The sequence below is a fragment of the Pipra filicauda genome, unplaced genomic scaffold (assembly GCF_003945595.2).
Source record: "Pipra filicauda isolate LSUMZ 115617 unplaced genomic scaffold, ASM394559v2 scaffold228_size1260155_pilon, whole genome shotgun sequence".
NCBI classification, from domain to species: Eukaryota; Metazoa; Chordata; class Aves; order Passeriformes; family Pipridae; genus Pipra; species Pipra filicauda.
This window is the reverse complement of record NW_024104341.1, coordinates 99,065-126,707: the sequence shown is the minus strand read 5'-3', so window position 1 is coordinate 126,707 and position 27,643 is coordinate 99,065. Positions and strand designations below refer to the sequence as shown.

The following is a 27,643-nucleotide window of genomic DNA, read 5'->3' as shown; positions in this document are numbered from 1 at the left end:
TATTATTCAAGTTAACTCATTTCATGTTGAAATATTTATCATGAACTTACCCAGATCTCACACATAAACCTAGATACTCACTAACTGAAACTATTTCAGATATGCTGCACAGTCTCTTTTATGCCATCTCTGCTACTATTTAAAAAACCAGATACATATCACAAGTTAATTTTCTAAATGATAAAATCCAGGTTAATGAAAGGAATTTCTCACACTAAAACTTCCTATATGAATAATAAATACCACCACGTGTTGTGCCAATGCTTCTGCTGTTCCTGACATGAAGATCTTTTAATGATCCACAGCCCTTCTTGCCATATCGGTTACAGGTCATGTCCTTTGAGTAAACAGGCTTAAGAAACTGGTGAACTAAAGGCATACCCTAATTAAGAGAGTGTCTTAAAGAAGAGAAATACTTACATACTTCTTATTCTGGTGGTACTCAACACCATTAAATATTTAATTATAGAAAAGAATAGGCAAATCTGAATATTCTAAAGGCACTGACAATAGAAATATCATACAAAAGTTACCAGTAAGAACCATTCTCCTCTTCACTGATCATAACTGCATGAACAAAGGATTCTAAAAAACTCAGCAATACGTTGTTTCTTACTAGTAGCAATATGAACTTCCTTTGTACTTCATAAGGTATCTGTTCCCATCCAACTTACCTTGTATGTGCTTCCTAACACCACAGAAAGTAAATGCAAGTCACTTTTGAAAACCAGGTCTTACTGATGCACATTAGAAGTGCTGATGTCACTTCTCTAACATGACAAAAATAGAGATTTTAAAGCTGAAGAGGGTAATGTTAAATAATTTAATTTCAAAACATGAACCTTCTCAGATGTTGACCCCTTGAAATGTCTGTCTAGAAGCAGAAATGAACAAGAAAAACATTACCCCAAATCCTGTCATCATACCCATAATTACTAATCTAAATTTTCCAGATTCTAGCATTTATTTACTACTGTCTGTATCCATGCCACTATTGTATCTCTAAGTACAAAAATACATGTTATTGCAAAATACTTACGGTGGCTGTGTTCTTCACTGCATTTCCTACAATCACCACGACTCTTCCTTTAAAGCTCTGGAGCGTTGCAGTTGCTGGGCACTGGACAAGATCCCCTTCTGCAGTAAATGCTGATGCAAATGGGACATTGATGCTTCCAGAAATATGGCCACGGTTAAAGCTAAGAAGGATCAGTTAAGGAGATCTGAAAGGCAGAGAAATCTGCACAGCTGTAGGATGAACCTGCTCTTCATCCTGGCTGTCACAATAGAGCAATGTTGGCCTTTTGTGATAGTATATTTTGACAAACCATATTTGCTATTTACTCATATGAAGGAAAAAACTGACACTACATATGACACAGCACTACAGAAAATGATCTGCTAAATGAAACACTTGGTGCTAAAGAACCAATATCTACGGTATATGTAATTTTGTGGATTTTACTTCTAATCAGCTCTAGTCTGATAATAAGAGCCAAATACCAATAAGCAGCTGGAGCACCTCTTCTAGAGGAATTTTATGCAAAAGGAATGAAGTACTTACAATAAGAACTAAAGCTAAACAGGGATTATTGAGAAACATCCTCAAAACTCCTGTCAACCCTCCCAAGGCCTCTACAATTTTGATCCAAATTGAAATTCCAATGTACATGCCCTCAGATTCCTAGACAATGAGCACCATGTATATTATCTGCAGTCCCACTAACAGCAATATTGAAAAGTAAACAACTCTGAGACACAGCTAGCTGTCCTTCACTTTCAGAGGATGAACATTCAATGAAATTTTATAAGCAAATATTGAATGTGAAAATCTCTTAAATAAAAATTAAGTTGGATCGCTACTACCTAGCTTTTTATGAATTTGAGAATACCCCATGACCTTGACAAAACTCTGAATTACTTTCCTAGACTGTACACACATGCCTGGAACACTTCCCTTTCCCATCTATAAGCAAGAACAGCTTTGAAGAGATGAAAAAAAGCAAAGTTCTGCAAAAATATACACAATGTCAAATCTCTAGATTAGTCACTCTATTACTGTACTTGCAGAAAGTTAGTTAAATTTATAATTAAATCTCAGAATCTATTAAATAAAGAAGCTGTCTTAAATGGAGGCAAGATTTAATTCATTTAGCTTAATATTAGCATTAATTTCTTGTGATTTATGTAACAGTTTCAGTTTTATGATCATCATTGTTATATGGCTATTTAAAAACGTTTGAAAGAACAAAAGATGATCACATATCATTCATTAATGTTGTCAGTTTATTTCTATTTTGAATGGGAAAATTATATCCCTCCTTCCCTCATCTGTGCCAACCCCATTTATAACCACATAACTCTCACTGCTACTGACCAGGTTCTGAAATGATCAAATTTTGGTCAAATTTAATTGCTTACACTTACACCACTGAGTATACTTAACTGCTCAGAGAACCTTGACCTAATATTTTTAAGAAGGCTTGATTACTAAGACAGTTAATAAAAAGGCCAAGATTTTGTGCTACAGACTGAGAGACCGTAAGTACGCAGGTATAACTTTCAAAACATAAATGGAAGGCTGCCAATATATCTGCTAACATGCTAAATGAAATAAGCCTTAGATGAATTGCTAGCCAACTGAACCAGTGCTTTGTGTATAAAACCTTTTCATTAGAAAGTCTTCTGTTACAAAGCTGTTTATTGGGAAAGAGGGCTAGTAGCTCACGGCCTTGCAACATGAGATTCATTACAAAAAAATTCCTTAGCTTTCAAAAGCATCCTATTATGAAATACAAAGCATGTTTGATACTTGTTGGAAGTCCTCTCATCCTTTTTTCAAATCACTTAGAGAACAAAGTGAGAGTGAGGTTTAGCATGACAAGCATAGATGATGAAAAAACCAAAAAACAAACTTAAGAAATGATCATATTTTTGAATCATCTCACAGTGGTCTATTACATTTTAAAACACATGCCACAGTAACATACAGACTGCCTGATCCTATAGTACAGTTTGTTGAAATTTTGTGACAAACACAAAGACTGTTTCCTTACTGTGAGAATGAACAGGACACTGAACACAGTATTCCTATGGTTTCCCACACATATTCATAACTGTTGACAGTTTAATAGCTTTCTACATATCACAGATTTTCTTCTTCAGCGGACATACAAACCAATTAACTCAAGGGTAATTCTACTACCTACCAGGCTGCCTTTTTAATAATGACATTTCCTACCTCCTAATACCAGATGGGTATTAGGATTTCAGTCCACCCATTATTTAAAGGACAGGACATTTTAGTCTACCATAAACCTCAACCAGACTGAAACAGCAGCAGCAGTCATTACAGTGCACTATTCAAGCTAATGGAGACTTCCACTCTACAGGGTGGCTCCTCAAGAAATAGAAATAGAAAGTCTGATTAAGATTTCATAACATGAAAGACAGCCTTATAAAACCACTTAATTCATAGAACTCAAATGATTTTGAAATAATTGAAATTTTGAATCTACTCTGCTAGATTAGAATAGGATTAGTACAACAGTAGAGCCTATTAGCAAGCTATTAGAAAAGCTATAGAAACATTGAAGCAAACACCTTGCTTTTCATCCTGATTGCACAATAATTACTGGATTTATAAATAAATCCATTACTGTACACAGATAATAACCTTTCAGTGCAATGATTGTAGTATAGGCATTTAATATTACTTGCTTTCCCTCTGCTTTCTCCTTGGTCATTTCTAAGAAGTAGCTTAAATAATTAATAACATAATGCTGAATGTAGAAATAGAAACAGAATTTAACTCTGTAGTATCAAAACTTTCTAAGTTTTAACAATAACCTTTCACAGTTTTTACTTCCAGAGACTTCTCTTTTAAACTGGAGTCTAAAAAGTAATTTCTTCATCAAGAGAGAATATCTCTCAGAAAATAGCCTATGTTTTTACTGCTCTCTGAAAAAAGAGGACCACATTTTCAACAATCTTGATCCAGGAGTAAAGAAAACACTGGAGTCCAGAAAATAAAGAGTCAAACTACTCAGACATATGAATCTCTACTTAATTACAATCCTTAATTGATCCCTGAAAACAATACATGCAAGCAAAAGAAAAATTACTTTTTTGTATTCCTTCAACCATTCTGTTCTATCTACACAGCAGATCACATTACAGGTTCAAGTCTGGCATACAATGAAAGTATAATCTTTTGAAAGTAACAATTTTAATTTAGAATGTTATAAAATTCCATTTACTATGTAAATAATAAACTTAACTCTACATAGTAAAAAGTATGTTTACTTTTTTATCTTCACCATACCTTGTCATAAATATTGGTAAATATTTAATAGAAAAAAATGTTAGTGGCAGTGCTTTTCTGCATATACAATTATTTTTAAAGTGGCATTTTAATAAACTAGATGAAAAAATTAGGTATAAACATTATTTAAATTTTTTACTACATATTTTAGCCCAAATACTGGTATTGATCTATCATTCACTTCATTGTCTAGAAATTACACTCTTCTAATACACATACGATATGTTACTAGCATTTGTTAGACACCAGAAGATCTTCTCTCTTGGTAAAGATGTTGGGAGCCTGTTGAATCTCTGTCATTAGAGACCTTTAAGAATAAGCCAGACACTGGCAAAAGGAATGATCTTCTTTTCTCAAAGTGAAAGGGGGACTAAAACTCATAGAATCATAGAACAGTTAAGGTTAGAAAAGACCTCTAAGATCACCAAGTCCAACTGTTAACCCAGCACCATCATGTTCACCATTAAACCATGTCTCCAAGTGCCACATCCACACTTTTTTGAACAGTTCCAGAGATGGTAATTCCCTGGGCAGCCTGTTCCAATGCTTAACCACCCTCTCTGTGAAGAAATTTTTCCTAATGTCCAATCTAAACCTTTCTGGTGCAATTTGAGGCCATTTCCTCTTGTCCTGTCACTTGTTACCTGGGAGAAGAGACCAACACCCAGCTCTCTACTACTTCCTTTCAGACAGTTCCTAAGAGCAATAAGGTCCCCACTTAAGCCTCCTTTTCTCCAGGCTAAACAACTCTGAATCTTTTGTTATTTTTCTATTGAGTACTGTTTGCCCATTAAGAATTATAACTTGCAACACAGCAAGCTAAGAGTAGACTGCAAAAAAACCACCCCATCTACATCACTTTTGCTATTATGAAATTAACAATGCTTAAAAAAAATTATACAAACCGATAACAAGTATATTTCCGAATACTCTTTATAATGTTAAAAGTTACCTCTAATAATGTCTTGTCATTGTTCCCACTTCTAGATGGATGTTGACCAAAATGTATGCACCTGGAAAAGCACACCTTTAAGAACTGCCCCTTCCCAAACGCAAACAAACCCAGCCCTATAACTACAGTACTTCAAAAAAACCCCCCCAGTCCCCCCAAAACACTCCACATGCAAAGAACTATGTATTTGAAAAGGAACAAATGAGTAAGGTGTAGACAGGGTAGTGACCCTGATAAAAATATAGCTCCATGATACCTTTAAGACTTTTCGGATTGTCATCTACTGGAGAACTTAAGTTAGGGCAGCTGTATGGCTGCATTACCTAACAGTAGTATGAAGACACTCAATAGGAATCAGCTTTCCACTGAGGAATTGACAAACCACATGATCTATCAAATCTTCTTTATCTCCCTTCCACTTCACTGGAAAGACTCATGCCCTTCCAAAATATTGTTCATATTAAATGGGGAAGGTCTGTTGACAATACCTGTTATGAAGAAAAATGTAGCATTAAAGCACTTATGCTACTGGTACAAAGTGATTTCACTAAAGTCACAGCTTAAAATGGGAAGGCAAAAATACATTTGTCCTCTTCTCTGCAAACCAGGCCTCCCTCCAAATCCCCCTGCCTTCAGTTCTTCCACTCTACCTATACCACATCCCTTTCCGTTATTTACCATTCTAACATCTCGCTGTCTGCAGACAATGAGGAAGTAATTGATACAAGCATGATTTATCAAGACTGGCACTCAGATTTGAAGGATACTCTTCGCTGTTACGAATGTCCACCACCAGCAGCTTTGGCTTGCTAGGCTTTGTTTTCTTTATAGGTGTTTTGGAATGACTAGGTCCTGTCAACTCACACAAGTCAATCAGATCTTCTGCTGAAATTCGTGGTGACACTTCTGCCTTCAGGTCATCCAACTTGATGGAATCCCTAGACTTTAGAAGAAAAAAAATATATTAGGGGTCAAAGAATTAGAGGCATAGTGTTCTTTGAAACTTCTTTGATAACCTCAAAGTGTAATAACCTAGTTAAACAGAAACACATATTTTCCTTATTACTCTGAACTAGTCAAACTATCCACATAGAAAAGGTCCAGAGCAGTGCCAAACGCCTATCTGACAACTATAGCCCTATTTTCTATTGAAGTTGTTAAAAAGAAAACAGTTTGACAATTTGTGTAAGTTTTTTCAGTTTGAGATTTATTAATGAATTATTCACTGTCACAACACCCATAAGAACATTTCTCAGCATCAGAAAGTAAGTAAATTGGCTAGAAAACACTCTCTGAAAAGAGAAGTTGAAAGGTCTCATGCTTGGAGCAGAAAAGATGCTGGCAACTTGGCACAGAAACAGAGATGTCTCTGTAAGACGCAGAGCTATCTAAACACCAGTTATTTCTGCAGCTCAAAGACTAGGCACAAATCAGGACACCAGAAATATAAGAAGTAGTCCTGTTTTATAATCCAGAAAATTTGTCCTTAGTTTTGTGGGACAGGGAAATTTATATATATACATTTTTATTTATATAAGAAAATATATTTTGGGGGATGGGACAGATGACACACAACACACACCTGGTAGTGCTCAAGCAACTAGCATGATAATACCTGAAATTATTTTTCATAAGAGAATCTCCACTGTGAATTAACTCAGAGATATTCCTAAGTGCTAGTATTTCTACACTCTATATTCTTAAAGAGTATCACAGTAGCCAATTTTCTGCTTTTAAAAAATATTCCATTTCTGTTATCTTGTTTCAGATTGCAGTGATCACACCAATACAAGACACTGTTTGCTCATAGCCTATGAAAAAAAAATTCAAGAGAACAGGAGTAACACTGAAGAAAAGGGAGGTACTACTAATTAGTATTAGTCAAATTGACTGTTGTTAGCTCTAGTTTTTGGTTTGGTTTCTAAACAAACTAGTTTCTCATTTAACCTGAGGACTATTCAAAATTTAGAGAATATGCTAGACAGACCAGAGAGACCATACACATTTTTCTGAGTTATGTCTCAGAAAAGACTTCCTAGACAGTCCAGCAGTTAAGAAATACTTTTGCTGTAAAGCCGGTTATCAAAAAGCATTCAAAATTACAAAAAAAACCCCAACCAAAACCAGTAATTATACTTCAGGGAATATATTAGGTCACCAAACTGCCTTTTCCATTGTACATGATAGTAGTCAAAACAAAAGAACTCACAAATTGCTAGTGTCAACACATAATTTCCTCCCAAGTTCAGAATAAAAGAGGTCAAGATGCTTTATAATGAGAAAAACACATGGTTTCTGGATAATGTATTATTTGTTTCAACAGAATAGTCAATACTTAAGGGAGACCTGTTTCCATAAAAATAACAGTGTAACAGAGGGCACACCCAACTCCCAGTTGCTGTCTAGAGCCACCTCCCAGCTGAATAGCTGCATTTTCCCAAGAGGAGTCCAAGGAAATGAACCGAAGGAGGGAAGGAAGAAAAAAAGCCCAAACTCTTCTCACAAACTTCAGACTTGCCAAATGAATCCAGCAGTCCATATCTAGGGGATTCACACAGACACGTCTGCAAGATCCACGAAAGGTAGCAATGTAGAAGGAGTACCGATTACGTAAATACGCACTTGGCTGAGACAGCTTAATTTGCCTGATGACTAAAACCGGCAGACATCACTACACCCTCCTCAGGCAACAGTTTCTCCCTCAGGAGAGTGATTGTGGAGCAACACCAAGGAGGGAAGGGAAGCAAGGCTGCTGCAAAGAGTTCAATCCTTAAAGCAGGGTCACATGATTAGAGGTAACAATAAACATTCAGGTAGCAAAGTCAGGCATTATAAATGTGGTCTATGCCAGTGAAGCTGGCTGAGATGACCTGAATTAAGTCTTCAGGAGAAACATTTACATTATGATAGTCTCTAATTACACAACCACTTCCTACTTTTATTTGCACAATTCTTCTCTAATGGAGTAGATGGGATGAATGCCTCAGGAATGAATGAAACTTTAAGGTGAAAGCATGAAGTCTACAGCAAAAAGCAAACCAGCCAAAATTCACCTAAGCCAATATAAAAACATTTTCTCCTTATCTAACAGTATAAAGCCACAAAAAGTGCTCTACAGGTACACACTATCTGTCCTGTTAATAGATTTTAATAACCAGGACAAGCACTTTTTTCCTTTAACTGGGTTGAAAATAAGGGGAAACACATTCAACTGTGAATTTTTACAATGCTCTTTGCTTGGACCTAGATTTGCATAAATGGTATATTTAGTGACACAACATCTCTATTAGGCTTTGAACAAAGCTTGTCAACAGACTAGCTGGAAACAGAATTGCTGAATCAATTCTTTCTCTAACAACTGTTTTATCTGACTAATTTATTTCCTTCAAATTGCAAAGTGAAATACGTGCACACACTTATAAGATAATCTTTCCTAATTACATTTAAAACATTGACTTTATCTACTCTATCTGGTAACAACTATATTTCATGTCAGACATTTTCTCACAGGAATTTTCTAATGAACTGTCAGGACATGCTAAATGTAGCTAACACAAAGCTGTCAATCCTTCTACCCAGTCCTCACACCTTCTCTTAAAACCACCATCCTGTTACAGTTTCGTGCTGGACTTGAGTTCAGACAGCTCTTGAGGCGTCACAGCTGCTGACCACCCAAATCTTGCGGATTCTTCTGAACCTTTAACACCCTTCCTGCTGCTTTCCACAACAGTGTTTCAGCTGTCGTCTACCACCCTGGTGACTACTCTCTTTGCCTAGGCCTGGCCAAGTAAGAGGAGATGTACAAGACACAGGTTGACATTTTAGACAGGAGGCTTCACATTTGTCCTAACTGTTGGCTTCAATTCCTGTTAGGCTTTATTATGTCATTGCAGGCACTGCTTTCCAGCTGTGAAGAACCAGAAGGAAAAGTAGGTGAAGGAAGTGACAGGGTCCACTTTAAACCAAATCCTTTGAGTCAGGTTAACTGCGCTCAGAGAAAGTTTGTGGTACTGATAGACTCTTAGTAGTTGTTTACAAATATCCAACAAATTGTGAGCAGTATCCAACTGAGATTTTGATTCCAGTTAAATTAAATTGCAGGTAGTCATATCTGAGGACAGTTGCTTACAATATCTCACTGAATTTATCATCTGTAATTTTTTGTTTTAAGTCATGAAAGGAGGGTAAGGATTAACCCATAACCCAAACCTATGGGGAGTACAAACAGGGCAAATAAAAAAAAGTAAAAAAAATGCTTGGATAACCACTGGGAAAAGCTTTAAAAAAAAAAAAAAGCTAAAAAGCTTATCACATATATAAGATGCTTCTTTCTTCCCTTCAATTATCTTCCTGCTGTGATCTATTTACTCTTTTCCAAGGCAGACATAGTACATAATTTCTAAGAAATCCCCCTCTTTTTCTTAAAAAAGGCAAATGCTCTCCTTTAAGGACAGTGCCAGAGAACAGTTAGAAGTCCCCTCACACACTTGTGTAGTGTGCTCCTACAGTCTTGTCAATATATGCATGGGTTTAGAGATCATGTAAGAAATTGCATACTGACAACCACTCTGAAATTGAGAACTGCTCATAGTTGTGTAAAACTTGGTGCTAATAACACCAAGGTCATGTGTTCAATCCCCTGTATGGGCCATTCACTTAAGAGTTAGACTTGATGATCCTTGGGGGTCCCTTCCAACTCAGAATATTCTGTGATTCTGTGATACAGAGATGAACTTTCTGTCATTACTTAGCAAATGTAAGAATTATCAGAATCATGCACAATTTCACACCCGTAACCACACACACACGTCTACATGTGCTAAGATACTGAGCTTAGTACATAAGTTGCTTTGTCTGTTTTCCTGCAAAGAAGAGAAACTTATTTTAGCATATTCTAACTGAAAGCATGATTCATGCCTTAGACTATTCAGCTATAAGAAACTGTTCATTGAGGAAGACTCTTTAATCAGCAAGATGGTAATAGGAAAAAGAGTACTTAAGCTGAAGTCTAGGGTCTCCTTGTCTCCCAGAAGTTTCTCTGACAATACCCTAAAATCTTTACTTTCAAAGTACTTACTCTTCTCACCCCATTAATTTTCAAATAGGTCTGGGAATTGCTAAGCCATATGTATTTACTGCTCTTAATAAGAAGAAATAGGCATTAAGAATTTAATTTTTTTTTAATATTATGAATTAAAGCTGCTTAACCATTCTCAATTTAGGAGTCAAGGTTCAGAGAGATTAAAGCATTCCAGAACATGAGGCTGATACAATCATAGCTCCTATCTCTTTTCCTATTAGCCTGTAATCTCTTACAGGCATTTCATCGTGGCTATTAAATGAAGATATACACTTTTTTAGAGAAAATAACCAACTATCTTTAATTCTGCTGAACCTGAACTTAACAGTTCCATCTGATAAATACAGGAGCTATAAAGCAACTTTTTATCCATGGAAAGTATAGCTTTATCTGAGTAGATGCAGGGTTTCTCCTCTTTGTCTTTGAAGTTGGCAAAACTTACTGCAGATAACATAAAAGGAACTTCAGTCTGAAAGTCAGTATAATTAAAATCTGGGGTTCAAGTAAAATATTCTATCCAAAATATCAAAGTCCTTCACAAGGAAGCATGCTTCACTGAAGATGTCATTCCATATTTTTAGAACATGTTTTGCTTCTGAAATCAGTGTATGCACATATATCTAGAAATAAGACTAAAAAAACATTTTAAAACAAGCTTATAAGATAATGGTCTAAGCCTCCCAACCCACCTCCCCACCATTTTAATGACCATTATTAGCAAAGGGTCATACAAAAAGGCTTCAATGTTTCTGATGTTCAATGGTGACTGTTTATAGAGGAGGAGCAGCCAAACTTCCCGATTTTAGGAACTCTTTTCTAAAATTTTTCAACACTCGAGAGCCACTGTTCTCTACACAACCTCTTTAGCAAATTCATTCTTACACTTCAGATTCAGTCCTCCCTAGCCATCATATTCTGCTTCTCATGTTTCCAAGTCAAGACACTGGTGCCTACCTTCTCTATGCTCCATATCTCCCTCTACCTCCTATTTAAGTTTGCTCCATTTCATTTTGCGAGTACATTTTGCAAGCTGTACTCTTCCACCCCTTCCACCAACTGGACTCCCCCACAAAGCTCCCTGCTCCAGAACTCACACCTTAACAAGTGTGCAAATAGCATCTTCCAGACAACTGTCAATCATAAACATCCTCCAAATGTCTTCACACAACACTGTAGGCAGTCTACAAAAACATAAGTGAGCTCTCTTGCCAAAGCAGCTCATTATTAAGGAAACCTCTCTCGTTCTCCCTGGAATAACATAATTGAGTGAATAAGCTGAGTCAGCAGAGCTGAAAGACAAGTTATTCCCTGCATGCAGCTAGGCAGACATGCTGCAAAGCCTCACTTATTGCCTCTGATATGATAAAAAAAGGTAAAGGCTTCTCACCACTGCAGGGAACCATTTTAAAATACAAAGTTGAGCCATAATCCAGTAATGCCTGAAAATACAAGATGCTTTAACATGAGATAAAACTTGAAGTAAAAGCAGCAGCAAGAATGATCTTATCAGCCTTCCCTGCTTTCCATCAATGCCTCTTTTTTCCACTCTTCATAGATACTCTCTCCTTGACAAGAAATTGTATTCCTTTGATTTGAGAAAAATTCTTGCAGCATCTTCAGAAAACAGTCAGAGATTCCCTTGCCCTCTTTAAAAAAAAAACCCACAGGAATTTAATATCACATCTCAATGCAACCTGCAACTGTAAGAGGAATTTCTTCATAATGTGATCACACATCTCACTTTGTGTCAGAGATCTTGGATTTAGACAATCCACCTTTTTTCAGGAACCATCTGTAGTTGCTATTTATTCAAAATTCCTGTTCTCTGAACTGGCATTAAAAATGGCAGCACAGCTCCGAGACATGTTCAGTTATTTACCACTGTGAAGCCTGTCAAAACATACTGTTAAGGCTCTACCTTAACTAGTGACTATTAAGATGAGCACTGAATTCAATTGTCAAAAAGTCTGAAAATATGGTTATCCAAACAGTTACCTTGTAAGCTGTATGTGCTTTGCACATAAATCTCCTTGGACTTCTGTATCACTCTGCTCATTGGCCTGGGCCCAAGCTCTGCTGAGCTATATGAAAATCATCATTTTAGCATAAACAGTAACATTTATGCCTATCAGCCTACAATGTGTTCATTCACATTTGCGGGATGGTCACCATGACTAAGTTTTGCTGCAGGTTCAAGGCTGCAATCAGTATGGACTCTTCCAGTTATGCTGTCAAGCACAGTTGAAAATCAGATTTTCCACTGTTAATAATGGCAGATGAGAAAAAAATATATATACATAGTTGTAACAATTTTACTGGTAGATTAAAATGATGTTGACACAATGACACAGGCCACCAGCCGATTTGTACTAGGCTATCGACTGCAAGGAGACAGCACCAGCACCAGTCAAGAGAGCTGCATTCAGGAAAGTCTTTTCTATCCTCTTAACTGCACTTCCTAATAAAGACAGATCATAACAACACCACATCCTGTCTCAATTGAGAAAACACACAGTACTTAGTCTGGCCTGAGAAAGGAATGTGACAGAATCCTAAATTCAAGACTAGTCTAAGGCAGGCTACTATAGAGATGCATGTAGAGAAAAGAATAGGGTAGGACAGAGGACTAAGGAGTAGAGGGAAAAAGCACCTTAGGCTGACATAATACACCCCTTCCCCATGTAATGAAAATTCATTTTTAATACATCTTCTTAATAACACTGTTACATAGCACTGTACTCTAAGACATAACTTTCACAGCAGCAGGATATGGCATACACAGGAGTTAGTGCAAGCCAGAATTAGAGTGACTGTGAGTGGCAGGAGGCAGCTACAGCTGTGCACCTGACCATGTTTGTGTCAGAGATGAACCAAGGTCTTTGAGTTTATTTCTCCTCCAAAACCTGACTTTGAAAATTTCTCCCAAACTCCATTGCCTTCTAATGTTACAAGCATACACATAAAAAATGTAATACCAGGTGGACAGCTCCTCTCTGCAGTATCTAATTGTGCTTATCAGAAGGTCAATAAAACATTAAGGTTTTTAGATCTGTGCTGGTCCTAAGGCGTATTTTCAGCACACTCAGTGGATTATTCTGTTACTTCTCGCCTAAAGTGAATTCACATAAACACTGAACTGCTCTTTCGTTTTCCTTTCTTTTTTTTAGATGTAGGCTGCTATTTTTTTAAATAAGGTATGGATTATTTAGCAAAGTATGAAAAAAGCTGTCACCAAGGAGACAACGGTTTAGATTCAGTTGACAAAAAGACTTACTTCTGCTATAGTCCTCCCTCTCGAAGAGAAACTGAGTCAGTGACAAAACACATGCTAGCAAACAAAATAACAACTGTGTCTTCAGCCAGCCAGACAGATTGCAATTCAGGACCACCACTACAGCCTGAAAAATTACTAAAACATGGAGGTATGTAATTATTTCTTAAAATTCTCCATGCACTGGATGTGCATTTAAAAAAAAAGTCTTTGAACATAAGGCTTTGCTCCAGTGGAAAGAAACATTTGTGCAACACCAAACTTCCAAGAATGCAGCCGTACTTCTGAGATCATTCACCAATAATCAGTGAAGAAAACAGCATCAAACAATGCAGGTGGAAAAAGCACAGGTAAAGACTACAGTGCCACTTTGTGGAGTTCAGATTTGGATTGCCAGATACAGCTGAATATTGAGTACAGTTTGGCAAATGTAACACTGGCCAGACAGACTTCAGAAATTTCTTGTTTGACTCCATTTTTCATTTCAATATTCCAATAGTTTACTTTGGCAAGGACTGACCTCAGACTATGTTACCAGTGCTACCATAGACAATGTATTCTCATGGGATACACTCCACAGGGGCTAAGACGGGGCATATAAAGGAAAAACAGAGTTGCCTCAAATTCAAACTATTTAATAGTTTTAGCAAACTTGAATGCACTATTCTATTGTGTTTACTACTTTATTATAGACCCTATTCTTTCTTTGTCTTGTAACTGGTTCATTTGTCAGTAAGTTCCACACCTCAAAGAGTGGTGAAGATAACTGCCACATTCCTTGTACTTCCATATAGTGGTTACTGCTTATGATTTTTAAGTAAATTTCTTTTCCCCAGTAGTATGGCAAAACTGATTAAAAAAAAAAAAAAGAGGGAAAAAAAAAAGAAACTTCTCATATTTAATTGATCAAAGGTAATCAAAGGCTATCAAAACCAGAATCTGGTTTTAAAACAATTTAAAAAAAAAAAAGATTAAAAAGAACATTCCCACAAGATGCACATGGAAAGAACTGGCTAGATCTATTTTTTTAATAATTAATTTTACTACAATTACCCTTTTCCCCTCAGCACATTTGTTAATCAGTCATGAAATCCCAATTGAGGGAGGTTAAAAAGGTCAAATACACCCATCTTTCAACTTCAAAGTGGGTATAATCACACAGGCTTGTGAGGAAGGACTCAGTGGACAATCAGTGAATCCAGAACCTGAGCCTAAGGCTGCAGCAGAGAGTACTCTGACTGCTCTAGCTACTCCATTTACATTCATAGCAGATAAGCACACCCCAGGGAGACCTGAAAACCAAGTCTGTGCAAAACATGCTCACAATCCTTAAATATGATCTAGTGTCTCACAAACTGTTAAAAGTTTCATATAAATAATATTTAGATTATTATAAATATACTCCTTTAATTCTGCCTCAGCTAAGCAGAATATTTGTTTCAATGAATTTACATTCAATTAAAATAATGGCTATTTATATTACAACTTAAAAAAACAACCACAACATTTATCAGAGACTTTTAAACCAATATTTAACATCTGTTGTTTCCTAAGCCTTATATTTTGTGTTTTATCCACTCTGGTTAATTGATTTAATGCTTTATCTTCTACCATATATAGTCCTAAAATGTAAGAAAATACATTCATATTTTTAAAACCTATGAGAGTAAAGCAAGTGCTAAAAAAGGCTTCCTCTAGCTAATTTAATCTGCAGAACCAAAGCACCGCAAGCAGAGGTTTCCTTACACTCCCTGCTTTCTGGTTGCTGGCTGCTCGGCTTATGAGCATCAAATGAACTTCGAAAAGCTAACCAATACACAGAGAAAGTTTTGAAGTTTGCAACAACTCCTAAAAATATTTTCCAGAATATTATGAGCTTATGACATGCTTAATTAAACAGTGATTTGTTTATTCACTCACAGGAGAGTGACATAAAAAGTGCATTTTAACCAACTCATCTAAAAAATGACAAATAAACCCAACTTATCATTCAAGCTGTTGGCAGCTACAACCAGAAAAACAGAAGCATCAAAGGCAAATGTAAAATAAGTTAGAAGCATTAACACAGATCCTGATCAGTTAACGCTTTGTACAATATGAACTAAATACAAATTTGAGTAACAGCTTTCTGCTGAATGAAAGAAGAAAACAAAACGAAGTTCCCCACAAAAACAGAAGACAAAACAAACCTGAAATGGGTCAAGGCAGTCAGAAGACCCCTGAAGGAGAATACATATAACAGCCATCATGAACAGCATGAACATTGCACCACTGCACTTGGACATTTCTTAGCGTGTACACTGAAACAGAAATATTGGTATACACTACCTACCATGCTTCTTTTAGAAGAATAAATGGAATTTACCCACCACTTATTTAATGGTTTAATATAAACCTAGTCAATACATTTTAGATGGACAAATATATCCTAAGTACACACAGGAACTCAAAAGCAATTAAGTGCTGGTGTATTTATTGCACATAGACCTGAATTTCCATCTGTAAGCAGTCTATCACACAAGTTATCCTTGATTATCTGTCAAAGAAAGTTATCAGGAAACTTTGCTCATACTATTTTTAATAGAAAAAAATGTTTTTCATGTTTGTGCTGTTTGATCAAGCCATTAAGTCATCTTGCTGCTCAGGTATTTCTACTACTTCATTAAAAATGAAAAGCTGAACTGGACTGGTAGCATTTAAATCAGTGCAAGGATCAATAACCATCTGGTAGACTTTTCTCCAGTTGAATGCTTTCATTCCTCAACATCCATCAGGAAACTTCCACCTTCGAAAAGAAGATTGACAGTAGAAGAACAAGGCAATGGCATAATTGTATCAGCCTGTGGATTTCTGAGAGTTCACCTGTCACACTTCAGCAGATATTGATAAAGAAGCTGCAACATTCTCTCTCTTTCATTTAGAATTTCACAAGTAGCTGGAGAGAGCGTATGTCTACCATAATACTGGAGACACAGATATAGAAGACAATTGTTATATGACAGTGTTATTTATCCATGTGACTGCTGGACATTCAAGTTTCCAGGACATGAAGGTAAGTTTCAGGAAGAGTAAGAAGAAAAGTAAGAAGAAAAACACCATCCATGTGCTGGTAAAGAAAAGTTACAGACAAAATTGAGTCAACTGTAGTGTAAATTCAGTAGTGAATGTAAAGGTTTTTTCTGCTGTTATTTTTGACATTTTATCTTTCTCAAAATAAACATGCAAACCCACTTAAGATGTACATTCATTCTCTCTAAAACTATTTCCTCCTTGAGATTTTATCTTAGCAGAAATATGCTTACTGGTTGAAAAAGTAAAAGATTAAGCAACACACAAGTCCAGGAGGAAAGAGAGCACCCAAGATTATTTATGAAGTTGCAAATAGATGTCACTAAAATGAATACTAAGCAATGTTAGTAATAAAAAGAGTCAAAACAGTTTTGTTTTAGTGACTGCTGATTTAGGGAGAAAAATGCACACCCAGAGGGTAAATATTTCTCATGTTATTATTAACCAAAGCACAATAACATGCAGATACACACAGATATCTGAGTAGCCAATAAAAAGCACTTAAACAAACTGAAGTAGCTTAGAAGGAAAATACAAATACAGGGGTAGGAGACAGTTGGTGTTTACAATTAAAAACACTAAACAATTACTGTTTCAAGAACTCGTAACTTACCTCCAGAAGCAAACCCATAACTTTGTTCACAAAGTAATTGTTTTGTACCCAGCCCAGTTTCAAATACAGAGGTGACCCATAAATATAAAACTGGACACAAAAATATAGTGCAAAGTATTTGTCCAAATAATAACAAACTAAATAGGTAGGGAAAAGTAAAGTAATTTTAATAAGAGCTAGATTGAACAGCAAAGACACAATGATGTTTTAAAAAATCCATTAAAGGATACTGTGCATACTAAAGATTGAACTCAAATTCCACTGCTTTCAAGTGGATAAAAAGTTTCCCCATGGCAGCAAACAGCAGTAGAGGACATGTTTGAAGAAAGACATAAATAATTCCAGGATTAAGGTTAAAAAACCCCCAAACAACTGTAAATAGTGTAGTTCACCAATAATTTAAGTTTTTTTTAGCAGTATTGCTCTAATCTCTGAGAAGTGTCATCTTATAATGACAAACATCCAGAAGTGCAGAACTGTTCACAAGTGAGAGGCAGTTCATTATTGACTCATTTTACATGGGATTTTCCAAGTCTGAACTACAGCTCCTGACTGAATCATAACAAACTTGACTGGTATCTGTCTCAAAATCTAACACACAAAAATACAGCATGTGAGAGCAAACACATTTGCAGACTATAATTTAAGATATGAATCGTCTTCCTTGTCATTCAGGTGTCCATGAGATTAGTTTCCTCTTTGCTACAGAAAAAAACTGAGTATGCTCACATATTTCTGTATAAATCACACAGTTCTGCCTCTATACAATGAGCTAAAAAAAGCTATAGCAGTAACCAAAAGATCCAATACACTTGAACTTCAAAAGATGTTAAACAATCAGTTATGCTGCAGTAAATGAAAAGTTCTTTGCTGTTAAGTAGAAAGAAGTAAAAATGAAAGAGAAGGCAATAGAAGTTCTAGTATTTATTTCTCTCCTCCTTAACATACCAAAAACATGTGCCTAATTTCTTGGAAATTGTGGGCTGGAAGAACCTAGTTACTGGCATTATAAACAAACACAACTTCTGGTATGAAATTAAAATTACTATCAGTAAAAAACACTCCAAAAACTGCTCAAGAAATGGAAGAATACTGAATGAACTTTTCTAGGTCCAAATAAAGGATGTTTATCTCTGCTACAAATACAAAACTTTTTTCTATTTACTATCTCAGTAGACCATTGCTGCTCTCTGCCGTTTCCCTCTTTGTTATTTCCAAGTGCTTTCACTCTTGCTTGGACACATAAAGGCACAAGCAAATGCTTAGCAATCAGAAGACTTGTCTTTTTACTCCTTTGTCATAACATTCAGAAAAGCTAGTGTATACACAAAACCATTTTCGCTGTTAGCATCTGTCAGGCATCCAACTGGACTGCCAAGAGAGACTGCATACATTCCTTGGAAGTTTTCTTGACCCGAAAGATCAAATTCCTGGGCAACCCCATCTGAATTCAGTGTTGGACCTGTTTTCTGCATGAATTTGTACCAAATGATTTTTTAAGGTCCTATATGAATTATTCTACAAATGTACATCCTTAGCTCCTTCAGAAAGCCTCTCTACATATCCCTAGAGCAGCATAGCAGCAGTTGTGTTGGCTACAATTCCTGTATGACAACAACCAGTATTCTCCTGTAATTTCACTTTTCTTCTCCACTGCCTTTCTACATCCACTTATTGTTTCTTAAATCCTGTAAGCTCTTAGAAGTTTCCTTTTGTTCTGCATTTGCATGTCTACACTTGGAGTACTGGACTTGTAGCTAAGGCTTCCAGAAACTACAACAACAGAAATAAAACCAAAACTAAAGTAAAAAACAAGAATATCAATTTTAGGTTTAACGACTGAAAAGTAAAGATTTACCTGAGCGACAACAACACTTCTTAGTTTCTTAGTAGTTAGGAAAAACAAATGGAAAGACTAAAACCTAATGCAGATCACCGAATAGATACAGCAGGTCTATATATACTTCCCCTATTATTGCATTCATGAATGAACTCTGTAGGAGAAGGTGGAAGGAAAAAACCCCAACAAAATAAAACTTTGATTTTTAAGAGGCTAACTTAGATTTATACTGCTAAGAGGAAGGAAAGGAATAATTTCAAATCAGCATTCTTTAGATGGTGCAATGGACAAGAGAAACAACCATCAGATTTTACTGGAGAGGGAAGAGAAAAACCTTTTCCTAAACTGAGTTATCTATTTAATGCAGATATTCTCTTAGTCACTAGTTATACTTTGCCTAGATAAACACAGGCATAACTCACACACTACCTCTCAGAATAACTTGCAGCATACCTTTTACCTGACATGCCAAGATGGTAAAAGCAGCCAGAGCTGCCAGCATCATTTTCCAGTCCCCTATTTCTCACTGCCAAACTGCTCGTCTTACTGTTTTTCTCATACAATAAATCCTGTTTGTAGTTCTGCAGTTGTGGACATTGGTCTGTTGTCGTAACAAATACCACAGAGTCAAAGGAGTAGGAGTTGGGAGATGCAAGAATACGTCACAAGAAGAAATAATTTTATTGGCCTGTGTATCAAAGAAGGCAAAGTTCAAAGCAGCAAAATCACAAAAAAACCCCCCAAACCCAACAACTTGTTAATTCTCATAGACTGCATTGGATTTGTCATCAAAATTAATAATATAGCATAGGATCTAATACTGTGCACTAGCTGACAAGCAAATCAGAACATATGATGAACGTATCAAATCCCTGTGCTTGGAGTAATAGCATAAATGCCAGTAACTAAGGTTTGGTGGGTATTTTCTTCCTGTTCAAATTTTAAACAGGAGAAAAAGCCTTACCTGAGGCAGGAGAATCTGAGCATCATGCAATCTGAACAAATCTCTCCCTTCCAATTCCCAGGTTACTTACTAGGTCACTCCGAGGTGCTTCCTGATAGTCTGCTGAAAAGCAGGACATGGAAGTCCTTGTGCCATTGCTCTCGCTGGCTGGCCGTGGAGGCTGCGCGTACTGCCTGTAGGTAGCACTCTTCGGAGTCCAGCGGAACAGGTTGATCGACTCACGAACACAACGCTCAATATCAATCTCTGAAGGGGATTTAAAGAAAAAACAAGAAATGCAAGCGCAAAAAATCAGTAAAGCCAACTGACCTAGCTATACATATATCCATCTATACCTTTGTCTCTCTCTCTCTCATTCAAAGGGTATGTAGTTTTCGAAAACATTTTCCCATTCAAAAAAAAAAAAAAAGCACTCTATTATTTTATTAAAAACTAGCAAAGACGTTTTAAGGATTAATTTTATCCCTTGTTATGTAAGTAAATCTGTTAAAGAAAGAGAAGTGTATCAGAACTTTAAACAATGCAAAGACAGGACGATAAGTGAATCCTACTCAGTGTAAGGCATCTTCACTAAAAGTTCTCACAAGTCAGACTATGGACTCTTCAATATAAGTTCATGCAGTACATGAGAAGTAGATTTCATGCAGCGTACGGACATCAGGATTTTGCATCCACTGTCTTATTTGTCAGTTAAATACTGCTAAGAGCCAGACTGAAAGCTTTCAATTATCAAACTTTGCATGGCCTGTCATTTTGACAAAGCTACATGTTATCTATTTGTTGGAAAACAGGAGTTCTCAACATTAATTTTGCTCAGTGGCAAATGGAATGAATTTGTTTTAGTGACTTTTTAAACAAACAAACAAACAAACAAACAATACAGTCCAAAATCCAACCAGACAGTCACAGTGAAACATCCTGGCTGAAAGAGTGAAGTGTGACAAAATATTACTCAACTTGGAGAAAAGCTGACACCTCCCTAATGGTAAACATCCTAAAATAAGCTGTGGTCAAATAAAAATAAGAAAAGTACATATGTAAAAGAAAAAAAAAGTAAAACCTATTAGAAATATAATTTTCGCAACACTAAGCATCCTGCATGTATCAATCTTCTAACAAGATGCAACATAAAAAAAATTACTTTTCTGTCACTCTGAAAGGACTAGTTAGTTTTGCATCTCCTGTATGTGGTCTGATGAAAAGAAAAATTATCCTAACTTGCATTTTATGACAAAAGTAGTGTATTGCGACAGACAGACAGCGGGTAGATAAGACCATTTGGTGTCTGTCCCAAGCGTCTCAGATGATTCATTACCACACTCACAGTTTAGAAGATTAAACCATCAGCTTCTATGAAGAAAACAGAGGCACTGTAGCCAAACTTTATCTGCATATCTCAAACAGATTTGACGCACTGCCATCAATCATCATTTGTTGCCATCAACAGATTTGATGCCTTGCCATCAACTGGGAGTGACTCCAGAAACCTCAGTCATTAGCAGGGTGGTGAGCAAAAGAAGTTGAAATAGAAGCTTGGAACACAATATTCCAGTTGGATGAGGTTACTGAGTTTGTTTAAAATCTGACAATTATGTGATCTATTACTCTCACATTCAAAAGCTGTGCATATTCAGGTAGGATACAATCTGCAGCATATGCTTTAATTTCACTGATGACCCTGTGCTTTTGTGTCATCTTGCTTCTGAAATTCTGAAAAATCTGAGAATAAAGCTGTAGTTTACTTAATTTTGATTCTAGCTCTAAAAACCTTTTTGTGGATGTGAAAGTAAATCACAATTTTCCTTGACAACATAAGGTTCCCTATCTATGTGAAGTAATAGATGCTATAGACAAATGGACAATGTGATGTCTCAACAGTAACAATTTTCATTCTGTGAGAAAAACATATTTTCATTTTTAATATACTCTAATGGAAGGCCGTTATTTAGTATCATTCCCAAGGAAAATTCATGCAACTGGAGAATTTTATACGATTTCTAAATTCAGGTAATGAGAGGAGATACCTTTCATGGTTATTATTCCTAAAGCTCAGAATACACCCTGAAGCATGGTCATTCAGTTGCACTTTTTCTATGTTTCTGAAGACTCATTTTATCTATAAAAAGTTGAGAATTTCAGTCCAAGACTGTAGTAGATTTATGGTAGGGTTGGTTTTGTTTTCTTGTTTGTTTGCCTTTCCTGTAAAGAGACTGCTATAACTGAGTTTTAACACTATCTCCTAAGATTCTTAGCTAAAGAAACATTAGCAGTACTTCTGTAAGAGATGATATAAATGCAGAATTTAGTCAGTAAAAAAAAAATCTGAACAACAATAATTAATAGCATGAGAAACATTTGGTTGTGAGAGGGCATAATAGCCTACATATATCTGAAAGTGAAAACACAGGACTGCAGGATGGAATAGGAACTCTATGTGCAGTAGTGCTATGAAAAAGTTGAAAGCAGAAATTGAGACTGATGGTGTTAAACACTGAGACGGGCCAAAATATTTTGCCTAAAACAAGCTCTGTAATTCCAGAAGGTATTCAACAAGAGAAGCAGAAAATGTAGCAATAGGTTTCCCTAAAAACAATAACCAGTTCTCATACATCAGGGTGTAAGGAAAAAAGATAGGAGTTTGTCTGTTGTTCTGCGATTTCTGACTGTTTGGTTTCTCATTTCTTCTAAGCAGCATTTCAGAAGGTCAGTGACCATGGCTGAAAATGAAATTCCACAGAAGAAGAGAGAACTTTAAATGCTTTGTGAGGGAGGTTGTCAAAAGCCTAACACCAAGTTACAGTCTACTGATTAACTGATCTACTTCTCAATAATGCAAAATAAACATATAACAAGGCAATTGTGGTTTCCACTAATAATAGCAATACCCCCCCTCAAACATGTGCAAACTATAGGCACACGCATGCATATATATGGGAACAGTCAACATTTAGCACTCACAAGGGAGACAAGACTATTGGTAGTGAAAGAATTTACTCTAAGAACTTACATTCCTTTTCTAAAAACAGTTACTTTCGGGATACTGGAGTTTAAGACTACATTAAACTGGTATAAATATTTACAGAATATTTATTAGTCACATTGTAAGAACAGGCTTCACACTGAAGTAACCTTCAAGCCTGTCTTCATCATTTGTTTGAAATTTCAGTTTAAGAAAAAATCACTTCCCGTCACTAACTAAAATGCAATGCAATCTCTTGCAGCTTTGCTGGATAAGATCTTTTCTCCTCCTTTTGGCTAATAAGTAAGGGTCTGCTGTGCTAACCTTCAGTCCCGATTTCTTCCCATGCCCTTTCAAATATATGACAAATGAGTCAGTCTGGTGAAATGCCCATCTTTTGTTATTGTACCAAGACTTCGCTTTCACACAGTATTAATCCCGCTTGTACTCTTCCTGCTTCCAAGTAACTGTTACAAGCCAGAAAAAATTAGAGTTTACACATTATTTAAAACATACTGTTGGTATGTCAGAAGCGTAAATATATCCAGTCAGTGTCTAGATTCCTGGACAGGACTATGACCATATGAGCAGAGTCTACCTCACAAGGACACCAGAGTACTTGACAAGTGCAAACAACTTAGAAGAACATCCTTCTGAGACAGGATCTGCATAAATCTCCAGGCATAAGCAAGAAGTGAACAGAAGCATTTCGACAGGATGAGGAGGGCATGCTCACTCATGGAGATGCACATATAACATCTCTGCTCTCCAAGGTGCCAACATTGGGGTGTTTTGTAGTTTAATAAGGATGTGCCTTCTGTTTTTATTAATACAAATTACTTCGCTGGAAAATCTGTAAGGAAAATATGCTGACATAACATAGTATCATTAACTGTGAAGCACTGAAAAAATTTAAGCCTGACTTTAAACATAATACAAATACTATAAAAATAAATTATCATTTCAAAATTTACTATATCTTCAAGCTGTCTGTTTTTGAAAACCTGCAGAGCATCTGTATTTCAAAAAGTCAAAGCTGCCACCCAAGTAGCTAGGAACTAAATCACAAGTTTGAAAATCAAACATTGCATTTAGGAGTTCTGGCTCAAATGAGTTAAGTATTTCACAGTCAAACAACAGTGAAGCCTTATGGCACCAGCTAATCATGCAGCATCAAAAAGCTTTTACTGAGATTTCTAAATATGCAAATAATACAGGAATTGAAAAAAGGCTAAGGAAGTTAAAGAAAAGTGATCTAACAGTAATACTCTAGTTTTGTCATGGCTCCTTCCTAACATTAAGCCTATTTAAATGTTTTGCTCTTTTCCTAAACTAAGCTTCCTGTTTATCCTAAAATGTTTTTCATTTTGCTTTGTTCATGCTAAACCATAACTTCTTACCAAGCTGCTGCCTCCCTCTGTCAATAGCCTCAACTGAAAAGGATGGCTCGGCCTGAAATAGCTGCTTTTTAAGCTACATATATTTAAGGTTTATTATTATAGATATAGGAGAAAAGAAGATTGCACTTGAAACATGCTGAAAGAGCATCAGTTTAAATGCAATACACCTGTGACAAAAGCACATAGAATTTTTTATTTTTACAGCAAAACCGGATATGCATATGTCATTCACAGAAAGTGAAGGCAAGTCATGGCAAAAAACAGAACATGAATGGTTCTTTCTTAATGAAAATGTACACAGACCAAGTCTTTGTGTGCAGTTAATCAATTCCAGAGCCCTTTCCTTGGGTAACAGGATACCAGTTAAGAAATTCAGCCAAAATAAACTGCTTCTGCATTTTGGGAATAGCCCAGAATTATGAGCTTGGTTTGACCTCTCCATCACAAATACTTTATTGCTACCCTGCCAGGCAACATCAGCTTTCACCACACAGCCACATAAATAGGCCAGAAAATCTCTGTGAAAAGTTGTGAAGCTGAATAGGTCAGTCAGTTCGATCTCCCGATTCCTGCTCTTAGAAGAAAGAGGCGAAAGGCCATAAACTTTTTTTTTTTCTGGTGACATACAAATAGATACACTGAGTCAGCATATTTAAAAGGACAAATCTAGGAAGAGAAGTGACATTTCTATCCAACGTCTCTGTATCTATTAGTGCTAGAAGGTTATTATAAACAAAAAGGTCAATGCAAAATTATTCTTTTTACATAATTTATTTCATACATTACAGGATAGTTTCGTGACTTCATTGTTTTGTGGCCAGCAATAGAGAGAAGCAGCAGTAAACACTATGAATTATTCCCTGAGACATTAGACTGCATAAAGGGCAATCCTGCATCCTTTTCTTACTTGTGATTGTAAAAATTGCTCTGACACAGCATTTCAGTGAAAAGGTTTAATAAAGAGTGCCTTCCAGTGTGGAAATGTGATGCTGTCCGGCACTGATAAAAGGTGAGCAGGGAAGACACAGAACGCAGAGTGACTGTACAAACAGTAAAGCTTCACTGTAAGTGAATCACCAAATGCCGCATGCTATGTCTTAGTGAGAAATAAGACAGAAATAGATTACATTTAGACTAATGTTGGCTAAGCTTCAACAGGAAAGCGTGTTTTAAACATTGTTATGAGGTGTGCCAGGGCTGTTTAACAACAAACATTTCTACAAACTAACAAAATGTTTAAGACATCTGAACCAAGCCTAACACAGGGTAAGATACTGGCCAACACCAGAAGCACAGGAATTCACACTGTATAATGGAAATAGTCAGATGGAGGATACTATGCAAAACCTGAGAGATACACAAGGGGAAATAAAGCACCTCAGCAGAAGAATGAACATTATTTCATAGGTAGATAATAACCATCTACAGAAGATGCATAGAAGAACAAGTTTACAAAATTGAAGGAATTGGCTCAGAGGAAAAATTGTTTGAAACACAAACAATGTGTTGGAAATGAGGAACTTGTGGTGCCAACAACACAACATCCAACAACATACCATTTTTGAAGGAAAAACTTTTTTTGGCTTTTATATGTTGTATGGTTTGTTATAATATTTGCTACATGTCTATTAAGTCAGTTGAAATACCAATGAAACTCACCTTCTCTATCCTAAATCTGTGTTTCACAGAAATAATATGCAAATACTGAAACTCAGCATGCATAAATAGAGATCATGCTTTTATAGGTTTCCCTCTGGGTGGTAACTATGACTTCTGTTATTTCCCAGGCATAATAGGCATAAACTTGTAAAAAACTCTGCAGTCACAAACTCTGACCAGGCCACATGCTTATAAAACTGATTACTCTCTGAAGAGCCATAAGTAGAAGTCTTTTGTATTAATGTAGCTCTCCTCCTGTTAGCCTTCAGGATATTCTTAAGGAAATAATATGAAGTAAATCTGATTTTCCATTTGTTAAAATAAGACAAAAATTGAAAAAACCTTGAAAAGGAGTTACTATTGCCATGAGAAAAGGATAAAAGCCTCTAATTTGATTCGTTCATTCCTAGATCAATGATGAAAAAACTCTCGTTAAAGATAAATACAAACAGAATATCTAGATCTGCCAAATGAGTATCCTGAACCATGTAATGCTCTAAAACTGCCAGAGCAAGCAACATCTTATTCAAGATTGAAATGTTATTTCTCACAAATAAAGCAACTGTAAACAGGAAGGATAACAACCATCTTGCTTATGTACCCATGCTTAAAACTGCTTTTATTTCTAAAGAAACGTTCTTGCTATTTGTTACTACAGTAGATAACTTACTGAGATCCAAAACTTTCAGTGTTTACCATTAGTGAAGTCTATGTTAGTTTTTCACATGGCATAACTAATAGCTTTAAGTAGCTAATATCAGGCCAACCTTGTCAGTATACATTTCTAAGTTATTTAAAGCTTGCTGCATAATTAGCCTACTCATCAGCCAAGGAAAAAAGTTGCCCTATTCTGTGAAAAAGCTAACACCCCCTCACTTGAATTTACACACAGAGGTATTTAAGCACATTCAAGAAATTTTTAAGTTTGTCATTTCAGGGTTCCCTTCCCAGCAGACAAGTTTGTGTTTTATACTCTATCAGCTTACGTGCTTGCTGAATTTTTTTCCTTAGAGTTGTGCTATTTTTTTTTTTAGCATAAAGACTAAAGGACCCGCAAGAGACTGCCTAGCTCATTGCCTTGCTGTGAGGCCAAATGCAATGTGACCAGCCTATCCCCTACAGATGCATGTCTAGACTTCTTAAAAATTTTTGCAGTGACAGAGGCTCCAACTGACATACCCCTGATGGGTACTTAGACCATTTATCATTATTTTCAGAATACAGGCAATGTTTAGCTCATCCCAGTTGGGATATCTGTCCTTCTCCTATCTCCAAGTTTTGCCCTTCAATAGTAACAATGTGGGCCTGAAATTTATTCCAAGCTTGCAATATCAACACAGAAGACTTTAGGTACAAATCCTGCTCTACTTCTCCATGTTTAGTTTTGGTCTTTCTGTTGATTTCTATTAAACTCCAGCTTTTAGTATATTAAGAACAAAGAGACTGGACAGATAGAATCAAATGCCTCCTGCAGATTTATAAAGGCAAGAGCTTCAGTGAATATTATGTGAA

At 36.2% G+C, this 27,643-nt stretch overlaps 1 protein-coding gene across 3 annotated transcripts in view; it reads right to left on the bottom strand.

Moving 5' to 3' along the window:
- Positions 1–27,643, bottom strand: part of TBCK (TBC1 domain containing kinase) — a 100,641-nt gene that overhangs the window by 11,278 nt on the left and 61,720 nt on the right. For all 3 annotated transcript variants that reach the window (XM_039381503.1, XM_039381505.1, XM_039381504.1), the window contains 3 exons: positions 20,184–20,359; positions 6,044–6,219; positions 1,040–1,199 (listed from right to left, as the gene is read on the bottom strand). In XM_039381503.1, the coding sequence (XP_039237437.1) occupies positions 1,040–1,199; positions 6,044–6,219; positions 20,184–20,359 (512 nt within the window). The remainder of the gene's footprint in view (positions 1–1,039; positions 1,200–6,043; positions 6,220–20,183; positions 20,360–27,643) is intronic.